The following is a 25,805-nucleotide window of genomic DNA, read 5'->3' as shown; positions in this document are numbered from 1 at the left end:
ATGTTCTTGCTGTCATCCCACAACTCTTCTGGAGAATTGTAGTTTCTCATTTTCCTTTTTTTTCTTATTCACAACTCTAATTTTTTAAACTTTGATCCATTTGGAAGACTCCATGATAAGACTACACAAAAGCCACTAGGCCAACACAAATAGAAGCATAAATGCCCTATTTCTCAAAAAGGAGCTTAAAGCCATGCACTTAGTATAACCAGTTAGGTCAGAGGCAATAATGAGGGGACAGGGGAGGATGGGTTTAGAGATCCAAATCTCTGACCATTGCAAATTACTGTTCAGGGAATTCTGTACTGAGCAAAAATTTATATCTCTAATTACTGTATTTGGTTGGGGCTCAAGTTTTTTAATTATTAAGGTGAACTTTTAGGAAAAGTTCGTTTTGCTGGAAAATATACTGAAATCTAAAGTAACGAGAGGATAGAGTAATTCCAGCATGTATACAAACACTACTAAATTTTTAGTTCATACATGCTCAGGTTTATTCCAAGCAAAAATTGTTTAAGTGTGTCTTTGTGATCAGCGGATGGCTGTAGACCATTTCTGTCAGTAACACACTTGTCTTAGTTTCTTGAGGGTGCCTTCAAAAGGAAAAAAAAAAAAAAAAAGATTCATTCAAAACTGTGTCTTCTAAGGGAAACTAAGGGCCAGTTAAATTCAAAGTGCAGAGGTTAGCTCAGATGGTTATAAACATAGTTTTTGGGATTCTCAAGGGGAAATCTTGATATACTGTCTCAAAGGATACAGGATAATCATGTGGGCTTATTGTAAAGAAGTATTTAAACCTACATTGGTAAGGAAATGGCTATAAAAGTTGAGCTGAGAAATATTTTTCCGAAAGCACCTGTTCATTTTTCCAATGTAGCAAGGGCTTTCCTATGGGAATTTAATTAGGAAATCTTGCCTCATCTACCCTACAGCCCTAATCTTGTCTGTTCCGACTTCTTTTTGTTCCTCAGATTTGAAGAACATTGAAAATAAACATGATTTGGGTCTCTCAAGAGTGTCGAAACTGCCATTTTGACATGATGTAAATTAAAGTGCTAGAATTTTTTGGGTTAGAGAGATACAACACTACCATCAGAATATATAGATGGAGGATATTTAGATGGAAGATATGTTGGAAAACAATAGCTTCAAATTTTGATAATTTTACGCACATAGGTAGTGGTTACAAATTGGGCTGCATACCTCAGAGTCAGCAGTTCGAAACTACCAGCTGTTCCATGTGAGAAAGATGAGGCTTTCTGCTTCTATAAAGATTTACAGCCTCGGAAACCCTGTACAGGGTCGCTATGAATTGGAACCGACTCCACGGCACATAACCACCACCACCCTTTATTAAATGATCCTATGTTTTTTATCAATGATTTTTTGTCTTAGCTTCTTATTGATAGAAAATCTGTAAATCACAGGAACATTCAATCATAGTGAGATCATGGTGATTCTTATACAATTACCGATTACTGACTGGTAGCTATTCTGAGCCACTGGCATTCTGGTATGGCACTGTAGCATAATTGCATGACAGCAATGTCTGTTTGAATCAGTTGTTCCTGGGCTGAAACGATTGAAATCAACTTGACAGCACTTAACAACCACAAAAATTCTGAGCCACTAGTAGCTATTCTAGTAAACATTGGACTAATAACCACAAGGTTATTTCAAACCCACCACCTACTCTCCAGAAACCCTATAATGGCACTTAACAACAACACCACCATTCTGAGGTTAAAAAGTATCCATGATTCTTTCCATATGGGACAAAACAAAATAAAACAAATCTTAAGTTTTATTTATTTATTTATTTTCTATTTATTGTGATTTTGGAGAAAATTTATTTAGAAAATTGGGTTCTCATTTAACTATTTCTGGTGCTGTGGGTTAATGTGCCATAATTCAACACCGTTTGAACTGCAAGGTTGGTGGTTCAACCTCACCAGCTGCTCTTCCAAAATGTTGCAGACCGTGTCGACTATACAGGCCACAGGCTCTGAGGAACAAATTCTGGCCACTGGCAGTCATGGCAAATTGTTTTTTATCTTAGTGTTCACTTATGTTTTTTATTTAATTCCAAACATGAGCCCTTAATATCCACAGATAAATGTAATATTTTCCTAAAGCGGAGACTGTAAGGGTTTCAAGGTTAAGCCTTTCTCCAAAGGATTAACTGAAAATAGCTTAGCTACTTCTCAGTTCTTTGTTCTATAGACAAAAAGCTATCCTCCCTAATCCTTTTCCAGGTGCAGCCCATTCACGTGGGCATCTCACATCTTCCTGCAAACCTGGCTCAGGAAGCCAAAACAGTGGGACTCCTCCCAAGCCTTTTGTCCTTCCCTTTCACCTCCCTCCAACTTGGCTCAGGGGCTATAGATATGTTAATTGAGCCTGAGAAACCAAGTTGCTGGCCTGGGATTCGAACAAGTGAAGTACAATGTAAAGTTACCTGAATGTCTGGAAAATTACTGATGTTAGCTGTATCCTGTTTTAGTCCCTCTCAGCTTGGTGTGAAGCTCCTTCCCTAAATAAAACAGAGACGCAAGCTGGCCCAGGTGTATATTACAGGCAGGCAGTGAAAGAGTGCACTACAGCTAGCAAGGCGTGCTTTACGGGCACAGCTAAGATGTTGACCATACAGGACCTTACTGCCCTTATTGCTAATATGTTCGCTAAGCCAGAGCTGCCTGACTCCAGTAATGTATTCACCCTGGCTTTGGGGTGACTCTTTGTCCCCCTCCTTTTGTCTTTCTGTGTATTTTGCTATCCCTATCGCTGCCGGATCTCCCCTCCTCGTGAACCAAACACTCGTGGATCTAACAACTATGTCAAGGCGGGTCCCCTACACCAAAATCCTATACAGGGTCCGGAACTGACTCAACAGCAATGAAAAGCAGTAACAACATGCATAGTATTCAGCCACATTGGTTACACTTTTCACACTTTTCTCATTATTGTCATTCTGTTTGTTTTGTTTCTATTAATTGTGCTTTCTTGTTCCCTCTTATGTTCTTATCTTTGGTCTAGAGTTAATGGCAGCAGTTAGACCACATTTAAAAGGTTTTTTTTAGAGGAAAATAACATGCACAGATGGTATTATTTTATGAGCCATGCTATATTTGGGCTGTAAGGTGACCACCAAGAGTTGAATTAAAGTTAAAAAGGTTTCCAAGAGAGAAAGTCTTGGTGTTTCCACATAGTCTCAACTGATCCAATAAGTCTGGTCTTTCTCAGGAATTTGGCTTTTGTTCTACATATATTCTTCATTTTTCTCACATTTTATCTGCAACTTTTGTGTCCCTGGCTAGTAGTAATTTTGAGACACCATCTTGTTCCTCTGATCTCAAGGTCAGTGAAGTTCATGTTGACTATTAGTAGTCATGGTTCAGATAGACTAGTTGCTTCGATTCTTAGTTTTTCTTTCTTTTTTTTCTCTATAAGCATAGAGACAATAGTATCTTAGATGGCCAGTTGCAAACTTTTAGGATACCATGCACTATTTGCTAACCTAGGATGTTGAACAATATCATTATGAGCTATGTTATGTCATTTGATAAAGTCCCTTATGACAGTATATTATACCACTATGTAGAGTTGCCACAGCTTGTTAGCTATTCTTCTATTGATGGGTCATTACGTTCTTTCCATTTTTTTTACTTTTGTGAATAATACTGCAGTGAATGTAAGTACATATATGTATCTGTTCATGCCAATAGTATTAATTCTCTAGGGTATATACCATGGATTCCTGGTATGGCACTGTAGGATAAGCACTGGATTGCTAACAGCAAGGTCAGTGGTTCAAACCCTCCACCATTCCTTGGAAACCCTATACAGAGTCACAAAGACCTGGCACTGACTCAATGGTACTTCATAACAACAAGGGTATATAACCAGGGATAGGATTGCCAGATCTTGGAGTCTTTTTTTCTAGCTTTTGAGAGAGTATCATACTGTTTTCCATAGTGGTTAAGCCAATTTACAATACCAAAAGCAGTGGAGTTCCAATCTCCCCACAAACTCTCCAGTGCTTTTTGTTTTGTTTTGTTTTCTGTTTTATGCATCTGCATGTGTTTTGTAGGGGTGAGATAGTATCTCATTGTGTTTTGGTTTTTATCTCTTATGGCTAATGATAATAAGCATCTTTTTATGTGTTTGTTGCCTGCTTGGAGGTCCTCTTTGGTGAAGTGTTTGTTAATATAATTTGCCAAATTTTGAATTGGGCAGTCTTCTTGAATGGATGTAGTTTTCTGTATGTTTTAGAGATTACATTTTCATCAGCTATATCATTCCCAAAGCTTTTCCCCAATCTTAGCTTCTTGTTGTACTCTTCTGATAACATATTTAATTTTTTAAAGGTAACTTTTTTGTTGTTGAAGTTTGTGTTTGTTACTGTTGTGTGTCTTTTTCTCAGGTTATAGGCTGATGTTGTTTTCTGTTGAAAGGACTCCCAATACCATATGATTTCAGAATTTCTCTTTCTGTCCCTTCAGGAACACTACTGTGTGAGCCATCTCATTGATAAAAACTTCTCTTTATGTATATATGTATGGGTATATATGTATGGGTTTCACTGGTCTGCTCCTTTAGAGAATACAACCAAAGACACTCAGGTCACATGTCCTTTTGTATCCTTTGTCCTTTCTTTCCTTCAGACCTAAAATTTAGATATCTTGCTTGGAGGTGAGCATCCATCTCCATAACAGAAATCATCAGAAAAGGGATTGAGTAGAAATGTAGGTTTGGGGTTCTAGTGAATACTGTGGAGCTATGCTGGATTGCCCATTTCCCTGCCTTCTGTTACATGAGGAATGTAGCCCGGGCTTACACTTATTTCATGTTTTGTGTGTTATTGTTAGGTGTCATTGAGTCAGCACCAACTCCTAGTGACCCTATACACCACAGAACAAAACACTTCCTGTCCTGCACCATCCTTACAACTGTTGATACACTTGAGCCAACTGCTGCTGCCTCTATGCCAATCCATGTCGTTAGGGTGGTCGGCATCTTGCTATTTTCACTGGCCATCCATTTTATGAAGCATGACGTCCTTCTCCTGGGACTAATCCTTCCAGCTAACATGTCCTAAGTATGAAAGACAAAGTCTCACCATCCTGGCTTCTAAGGAGCACTCTGACTGTACTTCTTCCAACACAGACCTGTTTTTCTGGCTGTCTATGAGACCTTCAGCATTATTCTCCAGTACCATAACTCTAATGCGTCAAGTCTACTATGGTCTTCCTTATTCATTGCCCAACTTTCACATGCATAGGACTCTATTGAAAAATACATGTTTGTGTCAGGTGCACCTTAGTCCTCAAACTGACATCTTTGTTCTTGAACATATTGAAATATGTCACTTGATTTCTTGACTGTTGCTTCTGTGAGTGCTTATTGGGGATGTAAGCAAAATGAGTCTTTGACAACTTCAATCTTTTTTCCATTTATCCTGATGTTATTTATTGGTCTAGTAGTGAGGATTTTTGTCTTGTTTATTTTGAGGTGTAACTTATACTGAAAGGTGTGGTCTTTGATCTTCATTAGTAAGTATTGATATTCTCTTCACTTTCAGTAAACAAGGTTGGATCATCTACATATTTCAGGTTGTTAATGAGTTGTCCTCCAATTCTGATGCCACATTGTTCTTCTTATAATACAGCTTCTTGGATTATTTGCTCAGCATACAGATTGAATAAGTACGGTGAACAAATACAGCTGTGGTGCACACCTTTCTTGATTTAAAATAATTCAGTAACCCCTTGTTCTGTTCAAAGGACTGCTCCTTGGCGTATCTACAGGTTACCCATGAGCACAATCAAGTGTACTGCAATACCCATTTTCACAATGTTATCCATAGCATGTCATGATCCACGCTGTTGAAATCTTCTGCATAGTTAATAAAACACCAGTGAGTCTTTCTCTGGTTCTGTGCTTTCAGCCAAGATCCTTCTGAAATAAGAAATGAGATCCTTAGTTTTGTGTCGTCTTCTGAGTCTAGCTTCAGTTTCGGAGATTTTCCTGTCAATGTACTGTTGCAGCTATTTTTAAATTATCCTCAACAAAATTTTCCTTACATGTGATATTAATGATATTTTTCAATGGCTCTGGCATTTAATTGGATCACCTCTTTTTGGAATGGCTGCAAATATGAATCTCTTCCAATAAGTTGGCCAGTTAGCTGTCTTCCAAATTTCTTGACATAGATTAGTGAGTACCTCTAGTGTTGCATCAGTTTCTTTAAATATATCAGTTTGTATCTTGCCAACTCCTAGAACCATGGTGGTTTCTTTTTTTTTTTTTTTTTTTTTTGGCCAATTCCTTCACTGTAGCTTAGACTCTTTCCTTCAGTACCATCAGTTTTGGATCATATACTACCTCTTGAAATAGTTGTTCATTTGTTCATTGACCATTTCTTTTTAGTATTGTGACTGTGTGTATACCTTCCATCTTCTTTTAATTATTTCTGTATCATTCAATATTTTGCCCATAGAATCCTTCAACACTGCAAATTGAGACTTGACTTTTTTCTTAAGTTCTTTATGCTTGAGAAATGCTGACCATGTTCTTTCTTTTAGGTTTACTATTTCTAGGTGTTTGTATAACAAACATTATCTTCTCAAGCTGTCCTCACAATTTTCTGTCCAGCTCTTTGACTTCCTCATTTTACATTGCCTATTGCATCTCTCTGAAGCTTACTGCTCCTGCTCCCGTAAAGATGTGCAGCCTTGGAAACCATGCGCAGGGTCACTATGAGTCAGAACCGACTCCATGGTACTTAACAACAATAACAAATTGCATCTCTATGCTGGAAGGAGCTCTGATAGCACAGTGGTTACGAATCAGGCTGCAAACCGCAGGGTCAGCAGTTCGAAACTACCAGCTGTTCCGCTGGAGAAAGATGAGGCATCCTGCTCCCATAAAGATTTATAGCCTCGGAAACCCTGTACAGGGTCGCTATGGGTTGGAACGGACTCGAAGGCACTTAACAACAACAACAACAAAAAATGCTCTTTTCATATGCATTTTTTCTTTGCTTTCTTTCCTGTCTTTTTAATGACCATTTGCTTTCTTCCTGTATGATGCCACTCCACAAGTCTTTGGTCTTTAATCATGATTGTCTAATGCATCATTTGTTCTTGAGATGGTCTCTAAATTCAGGTGGGATGTGTTCAAGGTCATACTTTGTTGGCACTAGTGGGCTTGTTTTAATTATCTTCAGATTAAGTCTGGATCTGGATCTGAGCAATTGATGGTTGGTTCCACAGTCATTTACTGTCCTAGTTTTAGAATGATGATAATGAACTTTAACACAGTCTTTGTTTTGTGTATGTGAACAGAATCTTAATAATCATCGATTAAGTCCCTGGAACAAGGCACAACTAATCCCCAGCTCCTCCCCTCCCCCCACTATTAGATTAGTTAGATGGATTCCCTATTTCCTTATTATCCCAAAGCTATTATTAGAATGCTTTTACTTCTTTTTCCAATCCTCAGAAGTCTTGAAGAAAGTATTTTATGCTTTAATTCTAAACGATCATTTTGTATTATTCTAGAGTATGTCATTTTATTTCAAATCTTTTCTTATTTCATGTCACTCTCCATTATATGTTCTTAATAAACTATATACAGCTGGAGAATGCAATGGCTCTGTGGGATAAATGGATTGTGGACCATAGGGTTGGTGGTTCAGGCCACCAGCTGGCCTGTGAGGAAAATAGGAGACTTTCTGCTCCTACAAACAATTAGAGCCTTGCAAACCCTATGCAGGGTTGCTATGAGTGGGAATTGACTCCATGGCAATTAACAAGAAGAACATCAACAAGAATTGGTCCTTTTTAGGGTACCCCATGTAGCCATCATGATTTCTTCATTTTTTCATCAACATTTTTTTTTGATTGCTACTCAAAGGATTGATTGATTCTTTCTTCCATGGATTTAATTTCATTTCTGTGTCACTCTGGGTTATTTCTTTATTTGATTGTTAATCTTCTTTATTTTTAGTTACTGTTTGTATATGGTGTATAGCTCTGGTGTAGTACTGTAAGTTCATTGTTGGACTGGTATTTGCAAGTTTGGCAGTTCAAACTCACCAGGTGCTCTTTGGAAAGCCATACAGGGTTGCTATGAGTTGTAACTAACTCGGTTATACTTGACAAAACAACAACATTGAATTCCTGAATTTTTCCTGGGTTTATTCTGTGTTTTCCTTGATCATTAAGAAACCTATACATTAGTTTTTTGAATTGCTTGTCAGGCACACCTATTTTTAGTGTTTAACAATGATTCCTATCCTTTTGTTTACTCATTTGCCTGACTCATCAGGCAAATGAGTAAACAAAAGGATTCCTCATTTTTTTTCATGATTTTTTAAATTGTTTTTTCATGATTTTTAATTGACTCCTGTCTTGAAGACATGAGCGTGTTTTTAACATTTTTATATTTACTTCTCACTGCTTTTCTTTTTGACTTTTTGATATATGTGGAGCCTAACACGGTTCCTTTTCCTTTTACTTTATCTTTCTTTGTTTTGTTTTAATTGACATTGTGTTGTGATGTATTACCAAGAGTTTGAGCTGCTGGTTGACTTGGTGTACTATATTCTCACAGGATGGTTTGGTAATCACATACATACTATGCTATGTGTACATGATTTCTTTTAGAGGATTTCTTGGTATGTGAATTAGTCCTTTTTTTCTGATGTGTGCTACAGGTGTCAGGTAGTAAAGGTAATTTTTTTAATTCTTAAGGAATAATGTATCACTTTTGTGTTGCCACAAGCATCTGCCAAAACCCTGAATCACAGAAGGGGACACAGGTAGGAGAGGGTAGAACAGGGTACAGAGACCCACACATCTAGAAAGGAATCAACAGCATAGAGTGACAAAGTTATACTCAGCTGTGGAGAAGGATGGCTGGAAAGGGTATCAAATCTTGCTCAGATAGGGGGTGTAGGCAAGAGAGGGCACAGAGTCCTACTCAGTCTCACATGGTATTGGCTTGTCAGCGCACAGAGTTAGTTCAGCTTGGAGCGGTCTATGAGTAAAAGTTGGAAGGGTCAGAGGTCCACATCTAAGGGGCAAAACTGAGTATACTCGGGTTTACACAGAAGGTCACCTCCTCAGTGAGGGCAGTGGGTGTGGCTGGTTTTGTGCCCTTCAGCGCAGACATCTTGGGCCTCAGGTAGGGAGAAGAGGATGTGGTCAGGCTTTTGTTTCATGATTCAGTCACTTGGACCTCAGGACACACTCTAATCATCATGATAGGTGCATCTGTCAAGGGAGGCAAGAAAAGGGTAGCCTGCAGGGACAGGACACTCTGTCTACATAGGTGCCATTCTTTGAAGAGGAACTGATTGTAATTCTTTGGGTTAACTCCTTGCTGGTTACTCTCAAATACATGGCCAGTTGCCTCCACCACCAAGCAGTTCATGCACTAATTCATAGCTCCCTCCCAGCTTGTATTCATCAAAGGGCTGGGAAATTCACCAGTCCCTCTGTTTCTCCTCTTTATAACACTGCATATGTGTACTCCCTGTTTTACACTTTGTCCTTCTGTAAGGCTCCAATGATGCATTCTGCATCATAAAGCAGAGAGGCAATTCCCTATGGTTCCCTCATTTCAAAACTATAGCACTCTCAAACTTTCCCATCTCATGGGTGCCCCATCCCTAGTCTTGTGTCCCCCAACTTGTCATTTCTTTCTGGGTTGTTTGCACCAAATCTCTGACACAAGATGGGCTCTCCCTGCAGTTGCTTCATTGACTTCATCACTTCAAGGTTTTGTTCCGTGATGTCTCCAAATGACCACACTGCTCTGCATTGAAAGGCACGGTGTGGTTGCTCTGTGAGTCTCTGGTTTCCTGTTGGCCTGACCCAGTTCTGCCACTCCTTTCTTTCAGTGCTCAGAGTGTTTCTTTAACACTCTGAGGTTCCAGGATCTGAAGTTGTTTTCTTGTCTTTGTTTTACTTAGTTTCTCTAGTGTTTGTTGTCAAGGAGTCATTAACTGTGCATGTGTCCAACGCCTAAGGTGCCATATAAAAACTTTAGAAAAAAGTTGTTTTAAAATGCAGGTCCCTTATACTTTTAAAAATAAATTTCCCCTTCAGTTTCTTACCTCTGTGCACATTGCCTTCATTTCCTCTCCCCTCCCCATAGTATTCCAGGCTTGGGTCTTTAAAGGATACAGAAGGCAAATGGCAGTCTGTCCTTTGCTTTCGAGTTAGAACTTTGGAGATTACTTTATTAAATGAAGCAGAGGTAATCAATCTATCCAGACCCTCAGTGCAGTGTTGTATTTGATATTCTAGGGTCTCTTGAGTTTACTTGCTCAATAGAAGTGTATTCAAACTTTGATTAGACTTTAGGAATGAAAGAAGAAACATTTAAAAAGCCATACCCAAATTGGTTGGGAGCACTTGCAGAAATCTCCCCACTCATGTTGTGCAGAGAAAGGGGCCACATTTGGGACCACAGCAGCAAGTTTCCTTTCACCTTCCTTTTCAGTTTAGCTTTGAAGCATCTATTCTGATGCCTTGAGGCAATTTCCAAAGAAAAAGCCTTTCTTTAAAACTGATTACGCCTTACATATTCATTCTATTTGACACAGTCAATTCATACCACAGGTATTTGTGGAACTTGGTTCTGTGCCAAGGCGTAAGGGATACAAAGATAGACGGCATCTGTACTATGGGAAATCTTCAGTCCAGGGCACTAGGGAGGAGAAGGAGAGAAAGATGGCGGCACAAGAAGCTGTCTCTTGCATATCTAATCCTGTACATGGAGTTGGTCTGTGAGGTAACAGACACAATCTTGACAGAATGGATCCCTGACTGTTATTGCTGTGACTACCACTTTTTCTCTGCTCTTTGTCCACAGGTGCTATCATGGGATTAGAATAGGTAAACCAATGTTTCTGTATCCAACCTGTGGAGGCTGTTTCTGGCTTGAGAAATTCAACGCCCAAATCGGGATTTCTACTATTACCTGAAAACTGGGGCCTATCTTAACACACACAAAGGAAAACCCAAAAAACATTGGGCTGTAATCTGAGATGTGACTATCTCTCTAGAGGGTGGAGTTCATGCTTCAGTCCTTCATAGGATTTTCTTCCAAGGATGCTAGACTTTCCGTATTCATCATACTTCAGTGTTCTTTTCATTCATCTGCCCTGCCTTAGTATGCATACTGAATCATGACACACGCAATGCTTAAAATGTGCACATTGAACTAAAGGAACTACTTTTATCATTAGCACAATGGCTTGTTCATCAGAGGACCTCAACGTGCATCTGATCAGTAGAACCACATAACTCATTAAAGTAGAGCTCACCATGGGACTGTCATTTCTTATGCATGCCAGGTTCTAAATACAATGAAATACAATATATTCTAAGTTGAGGAAAAACACCTGTTTTATTCTGCCAGAACTCTGCAAGAAAACACACCAGTGCTGATCCAAGATTTTTTAGTCACATTCATTATGAAAGGAAACCTCTCTTCCTTTTCTATGGGAACATCTCTACATTTTTCCCCCATGTAGTGCATTCATTTTGTCATGGGGTGAACACCTGTGTGACTATTTGAAAGCCACAACTTCAGGTGTGTGCATGTGAGTGTCTCTCTCTATTCTTCTAACTGATTTCACAGCAGGCCAGGTTCGAAAATGCCTCCAAACTGAATATAAAAAAAGGTCTTAAAAGATTTTTATAAATATACCCATTATAAGTACATACAGTGATAATATTGCTGCCAAATTACACATGCAGGTTTCAGATAAGATCATTTTATTTTTATGCTTATTTGAAAACATTTTGGCATCTCTTGAAATTCAGACGAAAGTTTGTCATAAGAAGAAAATTTCAGAAGACCCGGTAAACTTGAAAATTCTGGAAAATAGTGCCTTATGAAATATTTGAAAATATTTTTAATAATATGAAGATTGAGTTACCTTTTACTTTGTCTCAAGCTCTCCATTCCTTTTTTCCAGGAGATTGTTGCCCTGGGAAAAGCATTGGGCTTGCATTCAATTGCAATATCCCCACCAACTTGAACAACTGAATTTCTTTTAATAGGATTTTTGGAGAAATTGGGAGCTGAAGCTAAAAGCAAAGTTAAAAACAAAATTGTAAAATTAGTCACACAATTAACACTTACTGACCCAAAAGGTAGCTTTTTATAGACCAGATTGAATCCATTGTTGTATCTGCAATTATTTTACAAGCTACTTTACACAAGGAGTCTGGTTCCAATTATCAACTTAATGTTTTGGAGCCTTTGGTTACATTTGCAAAATGAAGATGACAATAGACATTTCTTAGAAAGTTAGTGTGAGGATTAAATGAGATAACATTGCAAAATACTAGCATAGTGTCTGGAATTACATATGTGATCATTAAATATAATGTAATTTTTAGGCTATTGGTTACAGTCATTATAATACAAAAAACACAAATGAGAAATAAGAAACAAGAAAAAAATGAACTCTTGTAATATTTACAATAAAAAAAAGTGAAGATGAGTCCATAAAAGAAAAAAAAGAGCAAATTTTAATTCTGATTAGGAAAATCCATTACTTGATTCCAACAAAGATGATGATCCTAAATATGAATATATATGAGGGTAGTAAAATACCAGTGGAGTAAATCAGAAATGTATGTCATTAAGTCAGATTTCTTTATCCTATGCTTTGAAGTTGTTGTTCATTCTGACTCACAGTGACCCTGTAGAGGGTTTCCAAGGAGTACCTAATGGGTGTGAACCTCTAAAGTTATGGTCAGGAAGTTAGCAATCCATTGCTAATCATACATTACCATACCAGGTGTCAACATCCAAATGGCCTGACTTCTACAGGAGTATACACATTTGGAGTAGGGAACATACAAACAACAACAAAACACAGAACACACACACACAGCTTTGTCAAATTCAACTTTGTCTGCATTAAATATATGTTGAGCAAACGCCACATTTTGAGAATATGTGAAATTATCAAATTCCCTGGAGTATATTTATTGTCTTTCCCACTGTATGTCTGTTCTATTTCAAATGTCTAATCCCAGTCAAAGGTCTGATTACACTGGAATTCTTTGAGATACACCATTTTGTTCCTAGGCCTTTTAGGTATTCTTTGTCTACCCATTATCTAAATAGTGTATCCTCATTCTTCTCATCTCAGTTAAAAGGAAGGTAACCAGTTTAGGTTACTTTAAAACTTGATGAGTGTTCTGATCTTGTTGCTGTGGTTAAGTGCCTTTGAGTTGGCTCTGACTCATAGTGACTCTGTATAGGGTTTCTGAGGAGTGGCTGGTGATTTTGAACCACCAACCTTGAGATCCAGCACTTATGCTACAGTGCCACACAGGACCACTACAAAATTATTGAAGATCATTTTACTATATTTACCATCTTTAAAGTATTGTCTTTTCTTCAGTGAAATTAAAAGTTCTATAAAGATAACCAGGAGCTATGGCATCTAATAAGTGATGCTTTGGCCTGTTAAGTACAGGGTTGTGTATTCAAATTCACCAGCTGCTCCTTCAGAGAAAAATGATGCTTTCTGCTCCATAGCCTTAGAGGTACTATACAGGGTCACTATGACTTGGAACCTATTCAAAAGCACATAACAAAAACAATGAAGATAAGCACCAGTTTACATTTGATAATTAAATTTTAAGTTCTTGTTACATGTTGGAGTTCAACAAATAGTAGTGATGAAAGAATGTCTATCATACATAAATTCCAAATATTGTCTCTTGCTGTTTTCTTACATTCATCTCATAATTTCTTTGTAACCCTAAAAGAGATACCACTGATTCATGATCCAAAAATTTTAGACTGAATCTGTTTTTACCTTGCACTCTGGTAGCGTAGTGGTCACGAATCAGGCTGCAAACCTTAAGGTCAGCAGTTCGAAACTACCAGCTGTTCCATGGGAGAAAGATGAGGCTTTCTGTTCCTGTAAAAATTTACAGCCTCAGAAACCCTGTGCAGGGTCGCTATGGGTCGGAACCGACTTGACGGCAATTAACGACAACAACAATTATTGCAGTTAGATGCATTTGAGTTGGTTCCAACTCATAGTGACTCTGTGCACAACAGGATCCAGCATTGTGCTATCCTTCTCATTGTTGTTATGTTGAGCCCATTGATGCTGCCCCTGTGTAAATCCATCTCATTGAGGCTGTTCCTCTTTTTCATCGACTTTACTTCTCCAGGGACAGTCCTTCCTGACAGCATTTCCAAAGTATAAGAGATGAAGTCTCAACATCCTTGTTTCTAAGGAGTATCCTGAGTATATTTCTTGCAAGACAGGTCTGCTTGTCTGGCAGTCCATGGTACTTTCAGTATTCTTTGCCAAAACTACAATTCAAATGCACTGATTATTCTATTGTCTTCCTTATTGATTTTACTACTATTGAAGATGAAGGAGTTTTGATAGCATAGTGAATTTGTGAGTTGAACTCCTAGAGACAAGGTCAGAGATTTGAATCTATCAGCTGCTCTGTGAGAAAAACATGAGGCTTTCTACTCCCATAACGATTTTCAGCCTCAGAAACCCTACGCAGTGTTGTATGGCTTGGAACGGACTCCACTGCACATAATCACCAGCCAGGAGAGAAGTAGGTCCTTTGGACCCTGAGAACCCTGCACATTGATCTTCCTTGATGCAGGGACAAAGAACTGTGGAATCAGAGGGATAGCAGATGAGTGACAGAGGAACACTAGGAGCAGAACCAAGAATAAGAACATTAGAACAAGTGGTGGACTTCCTAGGACGGGGAACAGGAAAAGTTGAATGTCTTTGGACAAATGTTTTCAAATTATCTGCTGCAAAATGTTACTTGCATGTGACATTAATGATATTGTTCAGTGACTTCAGCATTACGTTGGGTCAGCTTCCCTAGGAATGGGCACAAATACGGATCTCTTCCAGTCATTTGGCCAAGTAGCTGTCTTCCAAATTTCTTGGTATTGATGAGTGAGTACCTCCAGACTACACCAGTTTTTTTTTTTTTTTTTTTTTAAACATTTCTGTTTGTATTCTATCAATTCCTGGAGCCTTGTTTTTCACCACAATATCTTCAGTGCACCCTGGACTTCCTTCAATAGAATCAGTTCTTGATCATATGATATGTCTTGAAAAGACTGAACGTTAATTCTTTTGGGTATATTGACTGTGTGTATTCCTTCCATCTGCTTTTGGTACTTTTTGAATCATGAAAAAACTTCTCTATTGTTGTTGTTGTCAGGTGCCATTGAGTTGGTACCAACTCATAGCAATCTTATGCACAGCAGAATGAAACATTGCCCGATCCCGGGCCAACCTCACTACTGTTGACACGCTTGAATCCATTTATGATGCAACTTGGCCAATCAATCTTGTTGGGGGTCTTCCTCTCTTTCTCTGTACCTTTAACTTACCAAACATGACATCCTTCTCCAGCGACTTGTCCCTCCTGACAATATATCTGAAGTATGAGAGACGAAGTTTGACCATCTTGATATTCAAGGAGCACTCTGGCTGCACTTCTTCCAAATCGGATCTGTTGGTTCTTTTGGCAGCCCATGACACTTTCAATATTCTCCTCCAACACCATAACTCAAAAGCATCAATTCTTCTATGGTTTTCCTTATTCACTGTCCAGCTTTCACATGCATATGAGGTTACTGAAAATACCATGGCTTGTCCATAGAATCCTTCAAAATAGCATCTTGAGACTTAAATGTTTTTCTTCAGCTCTTTCAGCTACATAAATACATAACGTGTTCTTCCCTTTTGATTTATAACTTAATGTCTTGGTACATTTCATGATCATATTTTGGCTCTCATGGATTTGTTTTAATTTTCTACAGTTTCATCATGACCTTGCATGTGAGCAATTGATGGTCTGATCCATAGTTGGCTCCTAGTTTTGTTTGGGCTGTTGATAGTTGAGTTTCTTCATGTCTCTTCCCACAAATGTGGTCCATTTCATTCCTATGTGTTCTACATAGCAAGTTCTGCACACACAGTTGTCATTTATGTTGTTGAAAAACATTATTTACAATGAATAAGTCATTCATCTTGCAGAATTTTATTATGTAATCTCCAGTATTGTTTCTATCACCAAGACCGTATTTTCCAACTCCTGATCCTTCCTTCATGTTTCTACCTTTCTGATCACCAGTAGTTACCAAAGAATCTTGAGTGAATGTTTGATCAATTTCAGACTGAAGAGGTTGGTAGAATTTTTCAATTTATTCATCATTCTTGTAGTGGTTGGTGCATAAATTTGAATAATAATCATACTAACTGGTCTTTCTTATAGTTATATGGTAATGTTCCTATCACAGACACCATTACATTTCAAGATTGATCTTTAAATGTTCTTTTTGATGAAGAATGTGACACCGTTTCTCTTCAATTTGTCATTCTTGGCATAGTTGTTGCTGTTGCTACTGTTTACCACTGAGTCGGTTCTGAATCATAGCGACCCTGTATAGGGTTTTAGAGGAGTGGCTAGTTGGTTTGAACCACCAAACCTTATGGTTCAAGCTGACATTGCGGTCCAATGCTTATGCCACAGCACCGCACCAGGACCCTATGAAATGTGAAATGGGCTGATATTTGGCCATTTTGAATTACACAATCATATGCTAAGATTGTCTGTGTTGTTGTTGTTAAGTGCTGTCTAGTGCATTCCAAATCATAGTGACTCTGTGCACAGCAGAATGAAACACTGGTTGCTTCTGTCATCCTCACAGTTGTTATGAGCCCATTGTTTCTGCCACTGTGTCAATGCATCTTGTTGGGGGGTCTTCCTCTTTTTTTGCTGATCCTCCACTTTACCAAGTCTGATGTCTTCCTCCAGATACTGATCCTTCCTGAACTCTTTAAACTGTCTGAAATGTGAGAGATGAAGTCTTGGCATCTGACTTCTATGGAGTATTCTGACTATTTATTCTTCTTGCAGTCCATTATACTTTAAATTTTCTTCTCTAACACCATTAATTCAAGGGCTCTTGGTATGGTACTGGACTGCTAACTACAAAGTTGGATGTCCAAGCCCACTAGCTGCTCCTTGGAAACCCTGTACAGGACTGGTTTGAGTCATAACTATCACTTAACAAGTAAGGTCTCTAGTCGTGTAGTGCTTATGAATCAGGCTTCTAACCTCAAGGTCAAGTTTGAAACTACCTGCCATTCCACAGGAGAAAGATGAGGCTTGCTGTTCCCATAAAGATTTACAACCTTGGAAACCCTGTACAAGGTTGCTATGAGTTGGAACCGATTCTATGGCACACCACCACCACCAAGGTCTTCCTTATGCATCCATATGTTTGTTGTTGTTGTTAAGTGCCATTGAGTTGTTAAGTTGTTGTTAAGTGCCATAGTGACCCTGTATAGGGTTTCCAAGGAGTGGCTGGTAAGCTTAAACTGTCAACCTTGCAATGTAAACGGCAGTGCCATCTGGCACATCAACCCACAGTGCCACATCAGGACTCCTCCATGCATACGAGCAGATGGAAAATAGTACGGTTTTGATCATATGCACCTTAGTCCTCAAACTCATATCATTGCTTTTTAACACTTTAAAGAAGTTTTCAGCAGATTTGCTTAATACAGTGCATCTTTAATTTTCTCAGACTCCCTTGTTCTCTAGGTTAACATTCAATGGAGTTCTTGGCAATGATACAAAAAAGACATTTCCTGTGTGGCTCAAGATTGGTTTTCTTTTCTAATGAAGCATAGATGAGGTCAGTTTATTTCCCTCTCGTCTTTTGCTTTTTATAGTATTGACTTCATGTTTGTATCTATACCAGAGATCATGAGAGCATTTTAGTACAAGTACAGTATGAAGCAAAGATTCAAAGAATACTATACTTAAGTGATAAACCAACATGTGACAGCCAGCCAACAATTCATGAACCTGCTGCTCAAAGTCAAGACAAATCTTGGGTTTTCATTTCATACGGAAGTGAGATTTTTTTTTTTTTCTCATGCGTTTTTATTTTCACCTGTATTTCTATTGGACATGTTTTGATTTGTACTCAAATCTCTTCTAGAATCAGTTCTTGATGAGCCTCTTCTGGTTTGGAAGCATCCAATTATGGCTCTTCCACAAACTCTAATAGATTACCAAAGGAGATTAAATATAACAATTAACGTCTTGGAAATTAGTCTGAGAAGAAACAAAACCAGAAATCCTATTAGAAGCAAGCATGGTGACACTTTGGTTCAGTTATTTTGGACATGTAATGAAGACCAATAGCTAGAAAAAGACATCATGTTTGGTGAAGAAGATGGTCAGAGCAATCAAGGGAAACTTTACATGTAAAAATTCACGCAGTAATCACAGTAATGTACTCACACATACCCGTAATCATGAAGACGGCACAAGACCAGATAGCATTTTTTCCCCCATAAATTCTCCATGAATCAGAGCAAACTTGATGACAGTTAACATTTTATAATAGACTAATTTATACTTTTACCCTTTGGTGCAAAGGAAATCAATTTCTAATTTACATAAACTTTAAAACCTTGGTTTAGGTTATACAGTACCATAGCTTGCTATAGCCATTTAAAATCTTCTGGTTATTATAAATAATGACTTACCTAATACTTTCAATTCTGCATTTGCATAAATTATCTGGTACTTGTTTTCTGCAGCACATTGGTAGACACCAGAATCTGACACATTCAGCATTGTTATGATTAATGTCCCATTGTCTATTTGAATTCTCTCCTGAAAAAGAAAAAGCCATGTAAAGATGTTAATATATTAATCTAGGGGAAAGACGGGTAACCTTTAAGGCTAGAACAATACTCTGGCATTAATTTAGCTAGAATGTGATGGTGGTGGTGGTGGTTGTATGCCAATGAGTTGGTTCTGACTCATCACAACCTAGTATAGGGATTCTGAGACTGTAAATCTTTACGGGAATAGAAAGCCTCATCTTTCTCCTATGAGGTGACTGGTAGATTTGAACTACTGACTTTGAGATTAGCAGACTGGCCCATAATCCACTACACTTACTAGGACACACCCATGACATGTGATGCTTTAATGTGTAAGAATTAAAGCTTGCAAAGTGAAACTACTTAATACACTACAAGACCCTCAGTAGCTTTTGAAGTTTTAAAAATGAAAATGTGCTTAATATAATGATACTGGTTAGTGCATTTGACTTTTTTTTTTTTTTTTTTTAATGACATTCTCTGCAAAGCAGAGATACGTTAATATACATAACTGTCTGTCATATGGTATATAAAATAATTTGGATCACTGTACCATTCCAATTATTCTAGAAAACATGGTTGGTTGAATAGTAATAGATGTGTATGCTATGATTAGAGTATTTCCTTGGGTTTCCATCTTAATGTCTCAAAATGACTTCAAATGTGGTGATATGATAATTCTCTAATTGAGTAACAAATTAAAGAAGCTGAATCCTTCCTTGCAAGTTAACAAATAAGTGTACTGAAACAGCCAGACTCTGTCATTTGGGGCAGTTACATTTGGGACATAATGAAATACCTTAGTAGCACAAATATACCTTAGAACTAAATATTTCAAGTTACCTATTACTAAGCACTGGATTGCCAACTTCACCATCATTGGTTCAAACTTGCCAGCCAATACTCTAAAACACTAACAGAGTTGCTATGCGACACAACCAACTTGTCAGTACTTAAGAACAAAAACATCAAAGATAGTCAGAGCCCTGGTGTGCTGCTATTGGATCAGCACTAGACTGCTAACCTTAAGCTGAGCATTTCAAACTCAGTAGCCACTCTCAGAAAGGCTGTACAGGATTGTTATACAGGGTTGTTATGAGTCAGAAATGACTCAATGGCATGCAATAATAACAAAGTTAGTAAAAATAAGTTGGAGAAAACAGAATATTAAATGCAAAAACACAAGCAGGAGGACATTTCCATAAACACTGAAATAAAGAGCAGCATTTAGTCAGCTTCCAAACAACAGATGTTCTTTGTGACTCTGGCTGTGCCTACATGTGTAAAGCAAAATGGAGAATTCACACAACTATGTGGATAATTTGTTGGGGAAAAACAACTTTGTCTTATGTTCAGAATATTGTGGAAATGGTGGTGGGTGGTGGTCTGGTGTCAAGTCAGGGACTACTCATAGCAACTCAGTATAGGGTTTCTAAGGTTGTAAATCCCTACAGGAACAGAAAGCTCCTATTGAAACAATATGCTTTTATACAGAAACAGGTTTTATACTGAAATAGCTTCCTGAATTGTTTACTTCCCATTGGATTTACAGACAGTCATCCGTTTCAAACAAGGTAGATGCTTGTGCATAATGATTGAGATCTTGGGTCTCGGAGTCAGACAGATCAAATTCATATGGAACTTTTAACTTTTGCTGGCTTCTGTGGGACCTCGGGCAAATGACTTAGAGTCTCAGTGGCACTTCATGTATGCAAGGAACAATAATACCATATAATACGGTTGTTGTTAGTATTGAATAAGGTAATGCATGAAAAAATATTTAATACAGTGTCCAGGTGACATAGAAGTACAATAAATGCTAGCTATAATGATGAGTCTCGGGCCCTGGTGGCATTGTGGGTTAGGTGTTGGGCTGCTAAGCACAAAGTCAAACCCCTCAGCCACACCGCAGCGAAAGATGAGGCTGTGTGCCGCACTAAAGACTTAGAGTTTCAGAAACCCTATGTAGGGTCATTAAGAGTTTGGAAGCCAATCATTGGCCATGGGACGATGATGTGTGCTGTGAGGAACTGATTTGAGAGCAAGAGATTAGGTTTTGAGTTTGGGAATAATGGTGATGATGGTGATAATGATATTTGAGTGTGGATGTATCACCCATTAATTGTATGTAGCTTTCACAAGTTATTTGAACTCTCTATACTTAGTTTTCTAATGAAAAAAACAAATCGGAATACTATTGATAAATATTTTGTGAGTCTATTTTAAAATTAAATAAATCCATGTATATAGAGTATACTCCATCGCCTAGCATGTACTAAGCACTCAAAAAACATCTGCTGTTACTCTTAGTAACAAAATTCACCTAGCAGAGTAGGTGAATATTTAATATTAACATAATTACTTACCTCTGGGTTGAGGGGATCACCATTCTTTAACCAAGTGTAACAAGGTTTTGGCTTTCCACTAGCCTTACATTCCCAAAACAAGCTGTCATATATAGACAAGTATGCATTTTGGATTTTTTGCTCCCATTCTGGAGGGGCTGTTTCAAAACAAGCAAGAGCAGCCATTTGTCAAGGCAATTTCCTAAGACATCACTCTATAATCAAAAGGATCTAGAAATCAGAAGGGCAAGGCTAACCGGAACCAGTTGTACTGCACAGCCAGGATTTGAGGGAAGGGAAATGCAGAAGCTTGGATTTGGGAAAACAAATATCCTGTTGCAAATATCAGTCGGCATTTGGTTCTAGTAAATATTTATATACTGTGCCATTATAACAACTTGAAAATTGTGGGGAAAGGTCAAGATGCAGACCACAGCCAGAGATTAATCCCATGCTTAACATTAGTAAGTAAATAGTTTAAATCTGCACCTTCTGTGCACAGTGATTCATTCATTATATGTATTTGGTCTAAAGTAGCTACAAGTAGATGTACCTATTTTGGACACAATTATAACTCAACAGCTTATAGGAAACATCAAATATGAACTTCATCACCTTTTGGTAGGATAATAACCCAATTAAATATGTTCCTAGCTGAAATGCTTGACAGGGAATCATAACTTTTTTAGTTGTGTGTAATTTTAGTACATAACTGTAAACCTGAGTATGCATTCTCAAAAATATTACTTTCTAACCTAAAAAGTTTCTACAACAGTAGTGAGGCAAACCAAAACAAATGGCATAATTGAAGCAAAAATGTTCATTAGGTGTACAATGCTATTATCCTTATTATCATTTGTGGAAACAGGTATAAATGAAATGTTTTAGTTATTCTGTTCCATAATTAGAACAGTAATAGTCTGAATAACTCAATTATTCCATATCCTTTATTTAGATCTTTCCCTGGACTTAGGAGTAGATGAATATTCTTTTGGTATGTTAGGCTGTTACAGGTTAATGTCTTAACTTGTACCTGTACTTAATGCTCCCTATGGTCTTTTGTAAGGAGCTCTGGTAGCGTAGTGGTTACGAATCGGGCTGCAAGACGCAAGGTCAGCAGTTCGAAACTACCAGCTGTTCCGTGGGAGAAAGATGAGGCTTTCTGCTCCCGTAAAGATTTACAGCCTCGCAAACCCTGTGCGGGGTCACTATGAGTCAGAACCGACTCCACGGCACATAACAACAACAACAATGGTCTTTTGTAGTGGATATTTTCAGAGATGTTAATTAATAACATAGTTGCAAAATTTGAATCTTGGAAGCAGCCCAAGGCAAATGTTGGTGTTCAGGATCTCTACTTGGTAATGCTGTCACAAAGGAAAGGTGTCAGAAAAGAAAGATAGTCAAAAGGGAAAAAAGAGCCGTTGAAAGGATACATTGTTGTGTGGGCCACTAGTATTCCATTGCCTGTGAAGCTCTAAATAGCCTTTATTAACTGTCTATTCAAGGAAAGGAGTCCTGGTGTGGCACTGTGTGTTAATGCACCAGACTGCAAAGCCATTTGAACTGCAAGGTTGGCAATTCAAGCTCACCAGCTGTTCCTCGGAAACGCTATACAGGGTTGCTATGGGTCAGAACCAGCTCAATGACTATTTAACAACAACAACAATTCAAGGAAAGAAAGGGGAAACATTTCTTCACTACTAATTATTTATGGTAATGTAGGAGTTTAGTAGACAATTGTTGGCTAATTCAGTATGTCTGAAGGGTATCGGATTAAGTGCTGAAGGGTAAAGACCACCTGGAGCAGGGAACAAGCTGTAGTTAGGGTGGCACCTGAGATAAGACTCATCAGGATACCCCTGCGAAGACTAGTGTTGGATTTGTCAGCGTCACAGTGGTTGGAGTAAAGCAGTGAGGCCAAGAACATTTTATGTTTTCACAGTAAGGAACTCAAGTTTATCAGACTTCCAGGATTTTTTCAATACAACATCTGCCTCCATTAAGATAGGAGAGTCCTTCAGGCAACCTGTCAGTCAGAAAATGGAATCAAGATGCCCCTGGTGGATGCAAACTAAACCTAGAATAGGACAGCTTCCAGTCACAAAACATGTTTTTCACAACCTTAAGGGACATATCAGGGCAAGACTCAGAAGAAAAGGTTGTATTTATAAAATTAAAACATTTCTGGGTATTAGTAATACAATCGTTTATTTACAGATACAAGCATAGCTTTAAAATATACCTGATTTGATGCTTAATGCAATAATGATAATTTTCAAGCATATGTATTTTTTATATAGTGAGCACTTTTGGATGCTTCGAGTTCTAGAGTAAAATTTTAGTTAAATCTTCAACTAAATGGAAAATACATGAGAGAAACAGATTAGGAATGTGAGGTCTAAACATACAGGCTTGGTTAGTAGGTTATTTCGCCGTTGATTGGTTGGGGAGAGTCAGTTAGTGCCTCTGAATATATTCCATTTTCATTAATAAGACTAGTACATTCTGTTATATTATACTCACACATAAGGACATAATAAGTTTGAATCAACTTGATAGGAACTAACATCAGCTACAATAGTGCTTCAGAGATTTCTTTGGGGGAAAATGTCATATTTAGAATAATATCTAATATTAGTTGCTTTTAAGTTATAACTTCAGCACAGCAATAAAACAAAGTTGAATATTATTTTCTCATATTCAGTATTATTTACTGATGAGTTCAATGAATCACTTACCTGCTTTATCTGAGTGGTATGAAAGGTGATCAAGAAACACAATGATTTTTTTATTGACTAATTATCCAGTCCGCTATAAGGACACATTGAACCTGCTAAGTGGCCGTGAAATAAATATGTTTGTTATGTTAAAGAGCTGTAGCAAGAGGGGAAAGAGCAGTTCCAGACATTTCAAGGTTCATATTTCAGATCCGAAAATTATTATCTATAAGCTCTTGCCATAATTTCACTGAAAGAGGTGTCTGCCTCTTAAAAGTATTGAAAGCATTTGATGAATTAGTATTTGTAAAATCTTATGTAAACAGTCTCTGTATAATTATGCAGGAAAGTGTTTCACTATTGATTTCAAGTTCATAGCTATATCCATATTTAGTTAGTCTCTTGGTTATAGCTATCTTGTGAATACAAAACTGGACAATCATCTCTTTAAAACTTCACAAGTCTTTAAAACATTAAAAGTTTCCATTTGTATTCCTAATATTTTATTTACAAAGAATGCTAGATTTCAGAGTCTTTTAAAGAACAAAACAGCAGGTGCTATTGAAAATACATATCTTTTTGGTTAGCATTCCTAAAACTGTAGGGAAATAATTAGTAGGAAATAATATTCTATATATAAAATACTAGTTCTTATTCCAAGCTAAAATTGGAAATTCTAAAGGAAACAGAATGTAATATCATCAAGGCACAATATGTTCTCCCAACAGAACTCTCACTCAGCATTCCTGCGAGGTAACTAACACCTCACATTTTTCTTGCTATATCTATTTTTTTTTTCCTCTGCAATCATTTTAATCATTGATTATTAACATGTCACGTATAAAAAATGTGACAATGAAAATTATTTTTGTCCACATATAAGTATGGTTTAAATCATTATCTAATATTGTCGTTAAGTGCTGTCAAGTCACTTCTGACCCATAGCGACCCTGTATAGGGTTTCTGAGGAGCAACTGGTGGGCTTGAACTGCTGACCTTGCAGTTCAAATGGCTATGTGGTCTGGCGCATTAGCCCACAGCACCACACTATAAATAATTCAACAGGAAACATAAGGGTTTTCATTTTTTAAATTATGGGGCATATACCATTATATTTATAACTATATAGAAATAATAGAGTAGGATATATGGTTGTTTTTTGTTTTTTTTTAAGTTCTGTTGAGTCCGTTCTGACCCATAGCAATCCTGTATATGGTTAGTTAGGAGTGGCTGATGAGATTGAACCGCCAACCTTGTGTCTCAAACTGACTTTGCAGTTCAGTGCATTAACCCACAGTGTCTCTTTCTTTCTCTCTCTCTGTCTCTCTGTCTCTCTCTCTCATATATATATATATATATATAATGTATGTATGTAGGTCGGCAGCTCAAACATACCAGCCTCTCCTTGGAAACCCTATACAGGGTCACTATGAGTAGAAACCTAGGGGACAACACTTAACAATGTGTGTATATGACTGGGCTTCAAAAAGTTGGTGGAAAAATACAATTAAAAGACAGTGAAGTCTTTTCAACTTTCTGAGGCCCTCTCATGTATGTGATCATTTCAAGTCAATATGCATTTAGCTTAGCCTGAATGAAATAAGACATGAAGATAACATTTAGGAGATATTCTGATAACTGAGGCGAACATCTATTTATAATAACATGATGATGTTTTCCTGTTTATATATATACATGTGGGTAGAATACCTTGAGAAATAGAAACAAATACTGCAAATCTCCACTTCACCACTATACTTTAATATTATTTTATTCTTCATTTGTAAATTCTATTCAGAATTATAATGAAAATTGCCATTGGCAGCTGCTGAATGATTTATAGGAAATATATTGGATTCTAAACTACCTTATTATAAACTTTTATGACTTTAACATGCCACTGCTGATATTTTCAAGGCAATTATAATAAACAATAGTGTGCATAGATTACTGAAATTAAAACTATAGTTTAAAGATGTTCATTCCTACCTGCTAATCATTATTTTGGAC

The 25,805-nt window shown here is 37.6% G+C and overlaps 1 protein-coding gene across 3 annotated transcripts in view; it reads right to left on the bottom strand.

Moving 5' to 3' along the window:
* CNTN6 (contactin 6) overlaps positions 1-25,805 on the bottom strand; it is a 606,070-nt gene that overhangs the window by 109,905 nt on the left and 470,360 nt on the right. For all 3 annotated transcript variants that reach the window (XM_006868658.1, XM_006868659.1, XM_006868660.1), the window contains 3 exons: positions 21,097-21,233; positions 18,608-18,737; positions 11,957-12,107 (listed from right to left, as the gene is read on the bottom strand). In XM_006868658.1, the coding sequence (XP_006868720.1) occupies positions 11,957-12,107; positions 18,608-18,737; positions 21,097-21,233 (418 nt within the window). The remainder of the gene's footprint in view (positions 1-11,956; positions 12,108-18,607; positions 18,738-21,096; positions 21,234-25,805) is intronic.

The sequence above is a fragment of the Chrysochloris asiatica genome, unplaced genomic scaffold, assembly GCF_000296735.1.
Source record: "Chrysochloris asiatica unplaced genomic scaffold, ChrAsi1.0 scaffold00121, whole genome shotgun sequence".
Taxonomy (NCBI): Eukaryota; Metazoa; Chordata; class Mammalia; order Afrosoricida; family Chrysochloridae; genus Chrysochloris; species Chrysochloris asiatica.
This window is presented reverse-complemented; position numbering and strand designations above follow the sequence as displayed.